The sequence below is a fragment of the Dermacentor silvarum genome, chromosome 3, assembly GCF_013339745.2.
Source record: "Dermacentor silvarum isolate Dsil-2018 chromosome 3, BIME_Dsil_1.4, whole genome shotgun sequence".
NCBI classification, from domain to species: domain Eukaryota; kingdom Metazoa; phylum Arthropoda; class Arachnida; order Ixodida; family Ixodidae; genus Dermacentor; species Dermacentor silvarum.
In genome coordinates, this window is record NC_051156.1 from 175,547,926 (window position 1) to 175,565,853 (window position 17,928).

At 51.1% G+C, this 17,928-nt stretch overlaps 1 protein-coding gene across 1 annotated transcript in view; it reads right to left on the bottom strand.

Moving 5' to 3' along the window:
- Positions 1 to 17,928, bottom strand: part of LOC119445042 (microtubule-associated protein futsch-like) — a 147,408-nt gene that overhangs the window by 23,044 nt on the left and 106,436 nt on the right. Inside the window, 4 exon segments of the mRNA XM_049664849.1 lie at positions 130 to 426; positions 1,900 to 2,067; positions 2,272 to 10,020; positions 11,158 to 11,387. Of these exon segments, the coding sequence (XP_049520806.1) occupies positions 130 to 426; positions 1,900 to 2,067; positions 2,272 to 10,020; positions 11,158 to 11,387 (8,444 nt within the window).

Consider the following 17,928-nt stretch of genomic DNA (forward strand, 5'->3'; position numbering starts at 1 on the left):
GCCCTCAGGCTCGGCAGGTTTTTTCGATGCTACCTCCGACATAGCACTCAGAGGAGTCTCCTCAGCTAGTCTCACTGTCTCCGGTTCCACCTTTTCGACACTGCCAGGCTTCGTAGGCTTCTCCGCGACCTCTGGCACGGTGCTTATAGGAGTCTCTTCAGCTGCTCTCTCAATCTCCGGCTCTCCCTTTTGGATGCCCTCAGGTTCGGCAGGAGTTTTCTCTGCGACCTCCGGTATATCGCTCACAGGAGTCTCCTCAGCTGTTCTCCCAATCTCCGGCTCCGCCTTTTGGATGCCCTCAGGCTCGGCAGGTTTCTTATCTGCGACCTCAGGCATTGCACTCACAGGAGTCTCCTCAGCTGGCGTCTCAATCTCCGGTTCCCCCTTTTCGACACCCTCAGCCTCAGTAGGTTTCTTCTCCGCCATCTCCGACATATCATACACAGGAGTCTCCTCAGCTAGTCTCACAATCTCCGGTTCCCCCTTTTCGGCACTGTCAGGTTTCGTAGGCTTCTCCGCGACCTCTGGCACAGCGCTTATAGGAGTCTCTTCAGCTGCTGTCTCAATCTCCGGCTCTCCCTTTTGGATGCCCTCAGGTTCGGCAGGTTTTTTCTCTGCGACCTCCGGTATAGCGCTCACAGGGGTCTCCTCAGCTGGCCTCTCAATCTCCGGTTCCCCCTTTTCGACACTGTCAGGCTTCGTAGGCTTCTCCGCGACCTCTGGCACAGCGCTTATAGGAGTCTTTTCAGCTGCTGTCTCAATCGCCGGCTCTCCCTTTTGGATGCTCTCAGGTTCGGCAGGAGATTTCTCTGCGACCTCCGGTATAGCGCTCACAGGAGTCTCCTCAGCTGTTCTCCCAATCTCCGGCTCCGCCTTTTGGATGCCCTCAGGCTCGGCAGGTTCCTTCTCTGCGACCTCAGGCATTGCACTCACAGCAGTCTGCTCAGCTAGTCTCACAATCTCCGGTTCCCCCTTTTCGAAACTGTCAGGCTTCGTAGGCTTCTCCGCGACCTCTGGCACGGCCCTTATAAGAGTCTCTTCAGCTGTTTTCTCGATCTCCGGTTCTGCCTTTTGGATGCCCTGAGGTTCCGCACGTTTTTTCTCTGCGACCTCCGGTATAGCGCTCACAGAGGTCTCCTGAGCTGGCCTCTCAATCTCCGGTTCCCCCTTTTCGACACCCTCAGCCTCAGTAGGTTTCTTCTCTGCCAGTTCCGGTATAGCGCTCACGAGAGTCTCCTCAGCTGCTCTCCCAATCTCCGGCTCCGCCTTTTGGATGCCCTCAGGCTCGGCAGGTTTCTTCTCTGCGACCTCAGGAATTGCACTCACAGGAGTCTCCCCAGCTGGTCTCTCAATCTTCGGTTCCCCCTTTTCGACACTGTCAGGCTTCGTAGGCTTCTCCGCGACCTCTGGCACGGTGCTTATAAGAGCCTCTTCAGCTGCTCTCTCAAGCTCCGGTTCTGCCTTTTGGATGCCCTCAGGCTCGGCAGGTTTCTTCTCTGCGATCTCAGGCAGTGCACTCACAGGGGTCTCCTCAGCTGGCCTCTTAATCTCCGGTTTTCCTTTTTCAACACCCACAGCCTCGGCAGGTTTCTTCTCTGCGATCTCCGGTATAGCGCTCACTGGGGTTTCCTCAGCTGGCCTCTCAATCTCAGGTTCCCCTTTTTCGACGCCCTCAACCTCAGTAGGTTTTTTCTCCGCTACCTCCGGCATAGCCCTCACAGGAGTCTCTTCAGCTGCTCTCTCAATCTCCGGTTCTGCCTTTTGGTTGCCCTCAGGTCCCTCAGGTTTTTTCTCTGCGACCTCCGGTATAGCACTCACAGGGGTTTCCTGAGCTGGCCTCTCAATCTCCGGTTCCACCTTTTCGACACCCTCAGCCTCAGTAGGTTTCTTGTCTGCCACTTCCGGTATAGCACTTACGAGAGTCTCCTCAACTGGTCTCTCGATCTTCGGTTCCCCCTTTTCGACACCCTCAACCTCAGTAGGTTTCTTCTCCGCTACCTCCGGCATAGCCCTCACAGGAGTCTCTTCAGCTGCTCTCTCAATCTCCGGTTCTGCCTTTTGGATGCCCTCAGGTCCCTCAGGTTTTTTCTCTGCGACCTCCGGTATAGCACTCACAGGGGTTTCCTGAGCTGGCCTCTCAATCTCCGGTTCCACCTTTTCGACACCCTCAGCCTCAGTAGGTTTCTTGTCTGCCACTTCCGGTATAGCACTTACGAGAGTCTCCTCAACTGGTCTCTCGATCTTCGGTTCCCCCTTTTCGACACCCTCAACCTCAGTAGGTTTCTTCTCCGCTATCTCCGACATTGCACTCACAGGAGTCTCCTCAGCTGCTCTCCCAATCTCCGGCTCCGCCTTTTGGATGCCCTCAGGCTCAGCAGGTTTCTTCTCGGCGACCTCAGGAATTGCACTCACAGGAGTCTCGCCAGCTGGTCTCTCAATCTCCGGTTCCTCCTTTTCGACACTGTCAGGCTTCGTAGGCTTCTCCGCGACCTCTGGCACAGTGCTTATAAGAGTCTCTTCAGCTGCTCTCTCAATCTCCGGTGCTGCCTTTTGGATGCCCTCAGGTTCCGCAGGTGTTTTCTCTGCGACCTCCGGTATAGCACTCACAGGGATCTCCTGAGCTGGCCTCTCAATCTCCGGTTCCCCCTTTTCGACACCCTCAGCCTCAATAGGTTTCTTCTCTGCCACTTCCGGTATAGCACTTACGAGAGTCTGCTCAGCTAGTCTCTCGATCTTCGGTTCCCCCTTTTCGACACCCTCAACCTCAGTAGGTTTCTTCGCTATCTCCGACATAGCACTCACAGGAGTCTCCTCAGCTGTCCTCCCAATCTCCGGCTCCGCCTTTTGGATGCCCTCAGGCTCGGCAGGTTTCTTCTCTGCGACCTCAGGAATTGCACTCACAGGAGTCTCCTCAGCTGGTCTCTCAATCTCCGGTTCCCCCTTTTCGACACTGTCAGGCTTCGTAGGCTTCTCCGCGACCTCTGGAACGGCGCTTATAAGAGTCTCTTCAGCTGCTCTCTCAATCTCCGGTTCTGCCTTTTGGATGCCCTCAGTCTCGTCAGGTTTCTTCTCTGCGATATCTAGTACGGCGTCGAGAGGCGTCTCCTCAAATGGTCTCTCAATCTCTGGTTCCCCCTTTTCGACACCCTCATCGTCAGTAGGTTTCTTTTCCACGACCTTTCGCACAGCACCGACAGGAGTTTCCTCAGATGATCTCTCGCTCACCGATTCCCCATTTTCGACACTCTCAGGCTCGGTAGGCTTCTTTTCCGCCACCTCTGATACCGCACTTAAAGGAGTCTCTTCAGCTGCTCTCCCAATTTCCAGCTCGGCCTCTTGGATGCCCTCAGGCTCGGTAGGTTTCTTCGTTGTGACCTCTGGTACTGCGCCGACAGGCGACTTCTCAGATGGTCTCTCAATCTCGGGTTCCCCCTTTTCGACACTCTTGGGCTCGGTAGGCTTCTCCTCCACAAACTCGGGCACTGCGCTTACAGGAGTCTCTTGATCTGCAATCCCCACCTCAGGCTCGGCAGGTTTCTTCTCTACGACGTCCGACATAAGACTCTCAAGAGTCTCCTCAGGTGGTCTCTCAATCTCCTGTACTATCTTTTCAACACTCTCAGGCTCGGTATGTTTCTTCCCTGCGAACTCTGGTACTGCGCTGACGGAAGTCTCCTCAGCTGGTCTCTGAATCAGCGGCTCCGCCTTTCGGACGCCCTCTGGCTCGGCAGGTTTCTGGTCTACGACCTCAAACATTGCACTCACAGGAGCCTCCTCAGCTGGTCTCTCAACCTGCGGTATCCCCTTTTGGACATCATCAGGTTCGGTAGGCTTCTTCTGCGCGAACTCTGGTACTGCGCAGAAAGGAATCTCCTGAGATGTTCTCTCAATCTCCGGTTGTCCTTTATCGATACTATCAGGCTCAGCAGGTTTCTTCTCTGCGACCTCAGGCATTGAACTCACAGGAGCCTCCTCATCTGGTCTCTGAATCTCTTGTTTCTCTTTTTTAACGCTATCAGGCTTCTCCGCAACCTCTGGTACTGCGCTGACAGGAGTCTCCCCGCCCGGACTGTCTATGTAGGGTTGTGCCTTTTCAACATCATCAGGCTCGGTAGGTTTCTTCTCCGCCACCTCTGGCACTACGCCAACAAATGTCGCCTCAACTGGTCTCTCAGTCTTCGGTTCTACCGTATTGACGCTCTCAGGCTCGCCAAGTTTCTTCTCTGCCACCTCAGGCACAGCAGTCACAAGTGTCTCTTCAGCTGCTCTCTCAGTCTCCGGTTCCTCTTTTTCGACACTATCAGACTCTGCAGGTTTCTTCTTCGCGACTTCAGACACTGCCGTGACAGGAGCCTCCTCAGCTGGTCTCTCAATCTCTCGCTCGACCTTCTGTAAACCCTCAGGCTCGGCATGTTGCTTCTCTGTGACCTCAGGCACTGCGCTCACATGAGTCTTTTCAGCTGATCTCTCAATCTCTGGTTTCCCCTTTTGGACATCATAAGGTTCGATAGGTTTCTTCTCCCCGACCTCTGGTACTATGCTCATAGGAGTCATTTCAGCTGGTTTCTCAACGTCCGGCTCGACTTCCTGCAAACCCTCAGGCTCAGCAGGTTCTTTTTCTGCGACCGCAGGCACCGCACCCACAGGAGTCTCCTCAGCTGGTCTTTGAATCTCCTGTTCCATCTTTCCAGCACTTTCAGCCTCGGTAGGTTTCTTCACCCCGTCCTCTGATATTGCACTGATGGGGGTCTTCTCAGCTGGACTCTCAATCTCCGGCTCTACCTTCTGGTCGCCCTCAGGCTCGACAGGTTTCTTCAGCGTGACCTCAGGCAGTGCACCGACAGGGATCTCCCCAACCTTTTTTTCAGTCTCCGGTTCCTCCTTATCGATACACTCAGTCTGGGCAAGTTTTTTCTGCTCGACCTCAGACATTATGTCGACAGGAGACTTTTCAGGTAGTTTTTCAATCTCCTGTTCAGCCTTTCTGACATCCTCAGGCTGGCAAGGCTTCTTCGCCGTGACATCAGGCAGTGCAATCACAGAAGGCACTTCAGCTCGTCTCTCAACCTCCGGCTCCACCTTTTGGGCACCGTCAGAGTCGACAGGTTTTTTGTCCATGATTTCAGGCACTGTACTTACAGCAGTCTCGTCAGGTAGCTTCTCAATTTCCAGTTCCACCTCTTGGACATCCTCAGTCTGGGCCGGTTTCTTATCGGCGACCTCAAAAACTGTGCTCACAGGAGTCTGCTCTGCGTGACTCTCAGGCCCTGGTTCGAATTGTTGGATGCCATCACGCTCGATAGGTTGTTTTTCCGCGATGTCAAGAACTTTGCTGACAGAAGTCTTCTCAGTTGGTCGCTCAATCTCCGGTTCTACCTCTTGGACACCGTCAGCTTCTGTAGGTTTATTCTTCACTACCTCTAGCACAGCGCTCTCAGGCATTTTCTCTGCTGGTCGCTCAGTCGCCAGTTCCACCTTTTGGACACCATCCGGCTCGGACGGAGTCTCTACATCAGGTGGCACAATCTTCGCCTCCACCTTTTGGAAGCCCTCTGGCTCGGCAGGTTTCTTCTCTGCGATCTTCGGAACTGCAGTCACAGGAGTCTCCTCAGCTGGTCTCTTAACCTCCGGTTCCATCTTCTCGAGACTATCGTGCTCTGTAGGTGTTTTCTCTGCGACTTCACGCATTGCACTCACAGGAGACTCCACCTTTTGGTCCCCCTCAGGCTCGGCAGCTTTGTTGTCTGCGCCCTCGGTCTGTCCATTCAAAGGAGTCTCCTCAGCTAATCTCTGAGTCTCTGGCTTCATCTTTTCGACACTCTCTGGCTCGGTAGGCTTCTTGTCCAAGGCCTCTGGTACTGCGCTGACAGGCGCCTCTTCAGATGGACCCTCAATCTCCGGTTTCACCTCTTCTACACTTTCTGGCTCGGTAGGTTTCTTCTGCGCAACCACTGGTACTGCGCTTACAGGAATCTCCTCAGCTGATATCTCAGTCTCCGGTTGCACCTTTCCGACGCTCTCAGACTCAGTAGGTTTCTTTTCCGTGACCTCTGGTACTGCGCTTACAGGAATCTCCTCAGCTGATATCTCAGTCTCCGGTTGCACCTTTCCGACGCTCTCAGACTCAGTAGGTTTCTTTTCCGTGACCTCTGGTACTGCGCTTAGAGGAGTCTCCTCAGCTGGTCTCTCAATCTCCGACTGCACCGGTTGGAAGCCGTCAGGCTTGGCAGCTTTCTTCTCTGTGTGCACAGGCGCTGCACTTACACGAGTCTCCTCAGCTGGTCTCTCAATCCCCTGTTCCACCATTTCGACAATCTCTCGCTCGGTAGGTTTCTTCTCCACAGCCTCTGGTGGTGCGCTTACAGGAGTCTCCTTGGTTGGTTTCTCAATCTCCGGCTCTACCGTTTGGAAGCTGTCAGGCTCGACAGCTTTTGTCTCTGCAACATCAGGCACTGAATGCTCAGGAGTCTCCTCAGCTGGCTTCTTAACTGCCGGTTCCCCCTTTTCGCCACTTTGAGGGCTCGTAGGCTTCTGCTCCGCGTCTTCAGGCACTGAGGTGACAGGGGTCTCGGCAGCTGATTGCTCGATCTCCGGCTCTAACTTTTGGATGACCTCAGGTTCGGCAGGTTTCCTCTCCACGAACACAGGCACTGCACTCACAAAAGTATCCTGATCTGGTGCCTCAATCTCCGGTTCCGCCTTTTCAACAATCTCAGGCTCGGCACGTTTCGTCTGCACCTCCTCAAGCACAGAGCTGACACGATTATCTTCAGATGGTCTCTCAATCTCCAGCTCCGCCTTTTGTACAATTTCAGATTCACCAAGTGGCTTCTCTGCGACCTCAAACACTGCAGTATATGTGGTCTCCTCCGCAGGTTTCTCAATTGCCGGTTCCAGCTTTTGCATACTTTCAGGCTCGGCAGGCTCTTTCTTCGTCACCTCAGGCATTTCACCCACCGGTATCCCCTCTTTTGGTCTCTCAACTGCCGGTTTTATTTTATCGATAGCATCAGGTTTAGCAGGTTTTTCCTCTTCGTCCTCCGACACCTTGCTCTCAGGAGTCTTTTGTGCTGGTCTCTCAATTACGTGTTCAACCTTTTGGATAACTGGAGGCTCAGAAGATTTCTCTGCAATTTCACTTAAAACTTCCTGTTTAGTATCTTCTGTTGGCTTCTCAGTCATTAGTTCGATATCCGAAGGCTCTGATGGTTTCTTGTATGAGGGCCCAGGAACAGTGCTCAGAACGTCGTCCTGTTTTTGTTGCTCAATCATTGGTTGTGCACTTGTATCTGTAAGTTCATGTGGTTGTTTGTGCGCGATATCTTTCACTGCGCTGACAGACATCTCCGGCGCTGACGACTCAATCTGCGGTTCCACCATAGGTGGTTCAGCACATGGTTCTTGAAGGCTTCTCTTGCTTGATTCGTCTATAGCACGCTCAATATCGTGTGATGGAAGGTCTGTATCATGTTGTGTTGGCTGTTGTAATTTCGGCTTGAGCTCTTTATAATCGTCGGTTTCGGCGTGTTCTTGCCCAGCAATATGTGCGGAAATGGGGACTTCTGCTGTTTTCTGATCGGCTTCCTGAGGTGGATGGACGATTTCCTCATCTTCCATGGCAATCTCTCCTTCAATGGAGTCGACGGAGTCCCTCCTCTTGATTTCGAGAACCTGTTCTCTGGAAACGAGGTGATGTTTCTCCATGGCTTCGAGTATCTCGTCTCTAGAGGATGGCGCAGTGCCGTCTCCGACTTCGTGGGGCGTGTCAAGAGAGTCCGGTGTTCGCTGTCCACTGGAGAGAGCTCGGACCCTGCTGAGTTCCGGCTCCGTAACCTGTCTCGCGACGGAGGAATCGGCTTTTAGAGATATGTCAATCACTTCGTCAATAAGAGATGGTACACCTTCCGATGACGCAGATACAGTAGGCTCCGGGGACAGCGCGTGCTCTGGGGGTTCGGTTAGCTCTTTGGCATCGCCTCCCGTAGGCCACATTTTGGCGTCGGCAATTTCTTTCTCGAGAGACTTCGTTGGCACCGCTTGGAAATCTTCTGCTGTTGGCGCGGCATGCGCAGTGCCTAGAAGCACCGCTTTGATGGGAGCTTCGTCGACAGTCACAGGTGACTTCTGTTTTGGAATATCTTTCTTGCTTTCGTCGCTGCTAGAAGGCTCTATGAAAGGTTTGTCTTCCTTCGTGGCTTCAGTTGCTGCTTTTTCCTCAATGGCTTCTTTCGACCCAGAACTTTCGTCACCAGACTGTGTCACGACCTCAATTCTTTTGTCAGGTTTTACTTGAGCTGTAGGCTTCTCTGTCAATACAGGTTTCTCGCCTTCGGGGACTTTCACCGGTTCTGCAGCAGGAGGCTTCGCGTTCCGCACTCCTCCCCTTACTGACCTTACTGGTCGCTCGGTCGTAGGCTTAGGAGGGGTGCGCTTCGGCGAACTGGATGCAGAACTAGATGGCGACTTCGACTTAGAGTCTCGAACCATAGGTCGCGTAGGAGGGGCAACAACTGGACGCGGCTTCACCTTTGCTGGCTCGGCAGTTTTCCGTGCGATCGTTTTGCTTTCGACTGCCATCTTGTTCGTGACGTCTTTGGCTCCTTTGCTCTTAGCCGGTGGCCTAGTAGGTGTAGCCTTTTTGAGTTCGCGTTTCGCGGCTACCTTTTCTTCGACTTTAGCAACAATTTCTTCTTGTGCCTTGGAGTCAATTTTTTCGATCTCGACTGGAAGCTTTTTCAGTGCCTTGTCGTTGATAATTTTGCTGATGTCCTTTTCTTCGATGTTATCTAATTCATTTTCACCAAGCTTCTCCACAATTTTTTCCTTGTCGGGCATTGTTTCAGCTACCTTTGCTGGAACTTTGGCGGTGATCTTGGGAGCTTTTTCGTCCTTAGCGTCTGTTTTTTCGACAGCTGATTTCTTCGGCTCCTTCTTGGCACCTGTTTTGGTAGGCCTTTTAACTTCATCTTGCTTTTTGGGTAGGGACTCGATGGACTTGTTCGTCTGTTTCGCCGGCGCTCTGACCTTTTCGGCAGGTGGCGGTGTTGGCGATGGTGACGGAGACTCGACTTTTGCTGCCGCCCTTTTGGCGACGCTTGGTCTGGGAGGCACTGAGGTTGCTCGGAGCGGTTTGTCTTGTACCTTTGATTTTTTCAATCCTAGCCGCGCTTCTGCGGTCACCGCGCGACTCTTGAGAACGGCTAGATGGCCAAGTTTACTGAGGCCCTCGAATATGACGCTTTGAGATGCACTGCCGGGCAGAAGTATGCGGGTAACGGGCTCTGACACCTTAGCAGGGCGCCACACGAGAAGCGCGCACACGGAAGCGTCTTCTTCCGTCGAGCGGCCAGGGCTGAGCACGAACATCTCTAGCGTGCCATGTCCCACCTTGTGGTATAGCGTAAGCGGCCGGGCGTCCCTCTGACAGGCCTGCGGCGACAGTCCCATCTCGCGCACTCCCTGAAGAAACTCCAGTCCTTGAGCCACCACACTGACGACGAGCTGGTCGCGGTCCTTTTGCAGTTCCTCGTCGGACGGCGACCGGACGGCGTTGCAGAAGACGTGGCCGACCTGCGGGTAGACACGCTCGAGCGCCTTACGTTGCGCCAGCGCCGTCAGCCCGCACGAGTTGAACTGGTTGAAGCGAGTGACGAGAAGCGAGTCCAGTCGGTCCAGATGGCGAACAAACTCCCAGAAGCACGGCTTCCGGGCAAATCCACCGTCCACGAGCAGCGTGAAGCCGGTGACACCGAACAGGGCGCAATCGCCCTGGCCGCCCGGAAACACGTACATGGTCGGCCTTCGGAAACGGATGTTGCCTACCACGCTGGATGAGGGCAGCAGGCTCGTTAGGGGAGGGCTCGTCAGTACGGCGTCCAGGCAGCCGAGCAGGTGCGACGAGCCGGCCAGGTTGTCCGCGATGTCAGGCGGGTTGAGGCTGACGCCCACCGGAGGCTGTGCCCAGCTTCCCTCAGCCGAGCAGTGGACGTGTAACGTGTGGAACTTCTGGCGCCGTAGTACCTGGACATTTTGCAAGTCGAATGATTAGCTTGATTTTGTGAAAGTGATTATTCATGTTTTAGATGCGATTAGCATTCTTTAGATACTTCAAGCACTTGTTAGTCTTATCTGTCAAACGAAAGGTAGGGGCCGATTCCGAAGTTAGTGCAGTCTAGAACTGTGGGCCTAACCTATTTCACGACGCCGTTCAATACAAAAAAAAAAAAAACAAACAAACAACATTCCTTTAAGTTTTTTCCGGTGTTAGCCGGAAACGAACCCACGCCGCACGGGTTCCTAAAGCCTGTCAGCTCGACGTTTTAGCAACGCTCGCGAAAGGGAGAGATTAATTTTCAGTGGTCGCCCGCACCGGCACGCTACGTATCTCAGAAGCCACGCGCGAACCCCGTGGGCGTGCTGCTAGGTGACGCAGCGTGTCCAGAAAGAATAAGTACACATCGCACCGGCGCTCCACCGGTGCACTCTCGGAGGCCACGCAATCTGGGCGCACACGCAAAGGACTTCGTGCGGACTTCGCGGTGGCACCGCTAGATGGAATAGCGTGTCCAGAGGGAAGCGCGAGAGAGAAGCCCTGATGTAGTACCCGCCTCATACAACACGTATTTCGGTTGCGGTAATACGGCGTGATTCACGGCTAATTGCATTAGCGTCGACGTTCACCGTCAGGTGGATCCTGCCGGATGTTTTAGATGCCGTGCACAGTTATACCGGTTGTCTAGATAAGTATTTTCGATAAGCTCGCCGTGTACTGTTACTAGTGTTCAGTGATGATGCGCTAGTTTAGGCATGTACTGTTGCTCGCATAGCGATTTCTTAGTTTCGTTTTTGGAGACTTAGTCCAGTGTTTTCAAGCAGCTGGTAATGCTCGTATTAAATGTATAATTGAACTAGAACTTACATAGAGAATGTTGTATTAGAATAGACTAAACGTACTTAAGTACTACAGTCGCGTGTCGATACGTTTTATTTACACATCGTTCAGCGAGTGTGCTATTTTTAAGGAGGCTCTTGATACGTTCCATGTGTTCTGTATAGTTATATTTGCTTCCACACATCACCATGTGCAGGTCACGCGCCTGCGCTTCATCGAAACGAACATGCGTATTAAATCGTCAAGAAGACGAAGTTTGAATGTACCTCCTGAACTTCGGCGTCGTGCAACAGCGCCTCGACATCGCGGGCGCTGAAGACGCCATCCTGGAGTATCCAGTCACCGGAGCCGGCAAATGCGTAGCCGGCGTGAATGACGTGCTTGTGCGTGGTGCCGGAGACCATCATGTTCTTGAAGCACTGGCGCAGCGTGGATACCTCCGGGTTCAGCAGAACCTCCAGGGCCAGGCTCTCCGTCGAGTGCTGGATAAGCAGCTCTGCACGAGAAAAACAGAAATGAGAAATTTATCGTTAACTTCGAGTAAATTACGAGCTACGTTCCACTGAAACTGCGTCCCTTCTCGTCCTAGTCATAGCACAGAAACTATTTTACTAGGACACCTCAGCATCCCCCGTAATGTAGTACGACTAAGGCGCTTTCTTTTTAAACGCTGCTCACAATGAGCTGTTCGCATGAGCTAGGCATATTATAAAGTACATGAACTATATGACGGCATAAGAAAGCAAATTTCTTGTAGAACACTTATTTCATTGCATGAGTAAAGAGAGCCCATCGGATGCCTAACTGTGATTCTCAGTTTTGACCTGTAAGAAACCCTAACAAACCGAAAGTTGAAGGGAGTGATACAAGTCGTACACCAACAATGCGGAAAATTCAAAGCTATAACTTCCTCCCGCGTTACCCTCCTCCCCCGTGCAGGATCGTCCCGACAGTGTCAGTGTGTGGCGCGCCTCAATGCGTACGTGTCCCTCGTGCAATTTTCCCATAAAGCCTGCCTCACGTACTGCCGGACCAAATCTAAGCGAGAACACCAATATATAATGCGAGGTTCAGAGCCCAAGAGATGATAGTCTCGCGCATTCTACTAGCTGTATATGCCTCAGATACTGGCCGGCATCGATTTCACAATTTCAGTGTGTGTCCAACGTTATCAGTTACTCAATCTTGCGTAATTGTTGATTTAACCCTAAAAAGTGATTAATAACTGGCGCCCGCTGCTGATAATGATGTACTGCCGAAAAAAAATGGCGCAGTTTCACCTGAAAGGCGAAGCATCAATTGTGATAGCAAAATAGTAGGGAGCTATACGGAGTAAGGATAGTAGTTTTAACAGCTGTATAAACTTGCACGTGCAGCAGCACCAGCAACGCGCAGAACTGTTGTCGACGCCGTCGCCGTTTTGCCCGCGTTCGCACCGAACGCGCGCGGCGTTGGTGACTGTTGCCAGGGCCTCTGGGGGCGGCTCGGAGGTTTTCGGCGATATCAGAATGGGACACTCGTCGAGCAGCGTTGGAAATCTTACCCACCTTCTCGCCTCGCAACGTTTTTATACAAATACGCATTTGGTGACGCAGCTAAACGTCGCCTCCCCTCCCTTCCTGCCGTCCCCCCACGGCGTTTCGCACGACGGAAGAAGCCGCGTTTGCTCTCTATATATGCTGCTTGTAAAGGAGGAAAGAGACGCTTAATTCTGCAGCCCTTCAGGGAGCACGGTGCAGAACGCGCGTTTGCTCGCCGACGTGCACTCGCTCCCCGTGAAAGCGCGCGACCCTCGCGTCTTTTCACTCGCACATAGAGCGTCCGGGGCGCGGCGACGATTTCATCGCCGTTGACGTCATACGGAACCTCACGGCGACGACGACGCCGACGGCAGAAAGCCGCTTTGTGAGTATCCATATAATTGCTATCGCAATAAAAAACACAATAATCTAACATTCATTTTAAGGTTAATTAACCTGTTCCGTCAAACACCTGCGTAAGCAAGCTCAAGCAATACCAATGCGGCTTGGTAGGAACCCGATCTTGTCTTCCTTCCCGATGACATATATGCTTCTTGTCTATACTTTCTGGGAGTACATGCTCCAGCTCACGGCCCCGTCTCAAGGTCCCGCGTCAACACTTATTCCTGACGATTACTTTGCCTTCTTTGGGTGTCATTGCTTATGCTACATCCAATAGCCCAAGATGATATCTACTCGGCAAGAAAGCGGCAGCCAGAGCCCGCAAATTGGGGGGGGGGGGGGGGGGGGGGGGGTAGAGGCGGCGAAAGCTTTGCGTTAAGAAGCAACCCAACGTCACTCGGATAATGTTTTTACATTTTCCTACGCGCTGCCTGGTTTACAGATGACCTCGCCTATAGCAATATGATACGAAGCTCCAGTTGTTTTCGCTAACGGGGATTTCACGGAAGAAGTAGTTTTCGCCAGCTGTTCGTGACATTCCGGTATGTCGAGCACATGCCATGAAATTTCGCTTCTATCATGTAGCGAATATGTCCTCTGAACTTGCAAGCCGCAGGCGTGACTGAGGCACAAGAGTAATGCCGTCTGTTCGCTACTTCCTTAAATTGCACGCCACGTAGCCGACCGGTTGACAATGCCTTCCATGTAACTCGCGTAAACAGGGGAATGCCTTCCAGCTTTCCGGGGCAGTTGCGACGCTGCTGTGGAGCACCATCACGCTGTCAATTTGGAGCATCATCAAAGAGCATGTTGCTAGGCTAATTGGTGCATGACAACGAATTAGTTGATTCTTGCTCGAAACAGTCGATCACAAAAGCCAAGAACACATAGACAGGAGAAGCACTGTCGGTCTATGCGTATGTTCCTTTTGTGGCGGATTTTTTCGCGCAACAGTCCACTTAATTTATCTACTAATGTTGGAGAAGGAACTGCCCTTCCATGGACGGCACCATAGGGCGGTTAGGCGGAAGACTGCAGTTAGGAGGCAAAACCTTGGGACGACGAACTTAAATGTCAGCGATGTAGGGAGCCACAAGAACACTGGCGCGATTCTTAAGTGAGACGGTACCTATCAGTGATTCCTCTGTGGCAGGCTACACAACTCAAAGCTAGCGAGGGACAAAACCAACTTTTTCTGGGAGCCACCCATGCCAAACATTAGTGAGAAACGTTGCATATCTTGTTTGGGCAGTCTCTATATGATGTCATCGCATTTGTTGTTGTCCTCAGCACGTCTTGCTGAGGACAACACGCCAGTCACTGTAGGCAGAAGCGGGCTCATGTTCAGATGTATCAAACAGAACGTCTGATCACAGTCGTAGGTGCTCCCAGAGAAAAAGGCCACTGGCTTCTTTCTTTTTAAGAAACTGAATAAGGCGCTGCGTTTGATTCATGGCTTTTATGGATTCTGCAAACACTACAAGTCGACGCACTCAAGCTGCACTGTGGCGGGGCACTATCCCGACATCGTCAAAAAAAAAAAAAAAAGAGTCGAGAAACAGGTGGTCGCCCTGTCTCATTTTATAATGACTTGAGATGCTGTTGCAGCTTTGCCAAAAAGTTGTCGACATGTTATGAAGATACAGCTTTCTTTTTCACGTGCATGAATGTATAGCTCTAAATAAAAAAAATAAAAAAACGTTTTCTTACAACCTGCATTATATAACACATGTGGATTCGGTAAAATTTCCGGGAATAATTTATGGCGCCCGTACATTGATTATATAGTTAAAAAAAGAGTGAGAAAGCGGCATTTAGCGGTTTTTTTCTCTGAATAATTCCAGCATCAGCTTACGTGACTGCTGCTAGCTTCAGGAGGCGTACAATTATGTCAGACTCGTTTAAGCTATATTTAAGAAATTCCTATGAGTAAGGACACTTCTTAATCCACTGGCGTAGAAATGTCTACCATATTCAAAGAATTCAAGTTCTTTACACAAAATTGCGTTGTGGAGTCCCTGTTTACAAAATACATCTTCTAAAAGCTGTAATCTGCCGCCCCTCCCCGATACCTAAAAATGTGATAATGAGACCATATACCGTTTTCCATTATGCTGTCATTTGTTATCGTTACGAAAAAGACACTTTAGAAGAAGCATTTCGCCGCATTGAATCTTCATTCCTAATGTTCTGTCATTGAGAGCCTCCTCTACGGATCATTATGTCAGCGCAGCCATTGAGAAATTTCGGTTCAGTTCAAGACGATCTTCTTGCTATATTCTTAAAGCTGACGTTATTTATTTTTCATTTGATCTAAAAATCCATGCGTGTTTTTTTTAGCTTGACTAATAATCTTTTAAATCGCACCCAATTCTCAGCCAATCCTTCGTACCTTCGTAGTGGGTATGAGCCATATTTAGAGGAAAGCGACAGAAGACTGTGTCATCAAATCGTTTATGAACGTTGCCTTTATATCTCCTCTATTATTAACTCTTTCATTATTTTCTTTGAGTTAGCCTGACTGCTAACTTGAATGATATTCTAGTCTTTCTCGGTATTTCTTTTTTTATTCTCCTCTTGTAATAAGAATTTCTTTTAAGCTACCTCCTGTTCCGCGATTCTTGACCTATCCCTCTTAGTGGGTATGCGTCATAAAAAGCGGTTCATCATCATCAATCCGCTGAAAAAAGAAGTGATTGATTTGGACGCAGAAGTGCGAAGAAGATGAGGATCAAGCAAGCAAGCAAGACGTGCCTTAAACGCCATCCACGAACTGCCGTGTTGTGAATGTATACAGTTGATTTCACTCTTGCCTCGTGGATTCTTCACAACAGACTGACCCTCTCACTGTGCCTCGTGCCATTGCCTACTTCGTGCTGAAAGGATACGAAACAGAACCTCTCCGGACGAAGACCCTACCAGACGATGTGCAGTCTGTTAAGAGATCGTGGTTCTGAAAGTGAGGCAACGTATTTCATTATTATAATGAATTACAACGAATGGTACTGTTAATGTGTACCGCCAGCATCGACTCGAACTAATTAGATTGAAGATCCCTGCCGAGAATCGAGCAAAGCCTGACAAAACCGCATGGCTTCCCGCATGTTTAGTTGGATAGAGTTCAGAAGACCGAAATGTGCAAAGTTACTGAATCGAACAATAGCGTTTGCTCTCGTATCCGTAGCGTGCCTTATGCTCCTGTCGACGACGTACCGCGACGCCACCCTCAGATACCTCCGTGAAGCTGTCGCTACCGAGCCTCCTAATAACGTGAAGCCCTCAACAGCTGAGCCCACTTCTGTCGAGCCGATATCTGAGGGATCTGCGCCAGTCAAGTCAAATGCCTTTAGGTCATCCTCCGTTCAGGTAACATCGGTTAAGCCAGTACCAGTCACGACCTCCACTACAAATTTCGTCGCCACTGTCAGAAAATCCATAAGCAAACCTGGCTGGAAAGTGAAAAACGCCTGCGGCTTCGCCCTTCGGGTTCTCTACTACGTGCACACCGCTCCGGATCACTTCGACAGGCGTCGCCTGCTGCGCGATACCATCGGCAACCCCGCGGTCGCCGCGTTCCTCAACTCCTCCGTGGTTTTCTTCGTCGGCCAGGCCACCAACGCGGAATTGAGCGAGGAGGTGCGCGCGGAGGCCGAGTGCGAAGGCGACGTGGTGCTGCTGGAACACGTGGACACCTACCGGAACCTGACATACAAGTTCATCGGCGCGACAAAGTGGCTCGCTGCCAACCGCTGCCTCAGTTCATCGACAGACGTGGTCGTCAAACTAGACGACGACGTCACTGTCAACGTGTTTCTTCTGGAATCTTACGTAAAGCGCCTTTTGGCCTCTGGCCCCCGTGGCTCCAGGAGCGTCCACTGCGCTATCATGCCGGTCCTCAAGCCTCTCCGCGAGAAAAAATGGAAATGGTTCGTCACTAGGGAAGAGTACGCCAACGACACCTATCCTCCTTACTGCTGCGGCGCGGCCTACCTCATGAGGGCGTCCGTCCTGGCTTTGTTGGCTGAGGCGATTCGCAGCGTACCGTTCTTCTGGGTGGACGACGTCTACGCCACCGGACTGCTGACGAAGGCAGCCAACGTGACTCTGGTCGACATAAGACCAAGCTACGTCATCTTCACCTCGAAGAATACGACGGCGGTGAGCAACAGTACGCTGTTCTTACACTGGGGTATGACGGCCACGCTTTTCACCAGGACCTACCAGTTCTGGGCTACTGTGTTGCGACAGAACCGAACAAAGTGACAATGTACAATGGCCTGGCAGGTGCATGAGCGACGGGTGACGGTGTTGATGAGGACGTACCAAGTGGCCATTGAACATGGCTTTCGAAACTAATGTGCGCCGACCTAATACTTGAGCACCCTTACGTGAAACCCAACTGCCTGAAATTAATTAGCATCTTATTTGGCAGAAACACCTGATATTTCAATAAGTCTGAAAAGAAATATCGAACCATTTCAATAAGTTTAACGAGGTGCGACAATATAAGAGCAGGAGAGGAAATGCCAATGCCAGATTTCTTTTCGCACTGTGAGGATGTCAGTCAAAATGGACAATGTTTATCGCTAGACTCTTTATGATCTTTTACTATTCCATTTAATATAGTATTGTAGCAGCGGTGTTTCGCGTTGTTTGTGTATATATTCTCTAGGTGTCGCACACGATAGGTGGTACCTCCCAAATGCATGCATTCAAGGGACCAATCAAAGTTTGTACTCAAACTTTCTGAGGCGTATGGAGCTAAGGCCAGCGAACTGGCAAAAATATTGCAGGCTGGGAAGTAAATAAGGTTTTAATCACATTTTCAGGCCTTCATATTTAGGAAAGCTTGAGCAGCAAGTAAACAAAAGCTGCAAGTAAACAAAAGCTGCTCAAAAAAATTGGAGGACGTTTAAGTTTCGCCTTTAAGAGTAGAACCCGATAGCGTTATCGGGACCCGTTCGCATCGCATCGTTCGCCTACGGCAAGTAGGCTTCATTCACTGCAACACTGAACGTGGGAAAGCCAGCTTGCAAAGATCAAGCTTACACCGATCCCCTTAAAGTCGGCTTCACCTTTAAACAGAAATGCATTGCTGGAAAGACGTTTTTACAA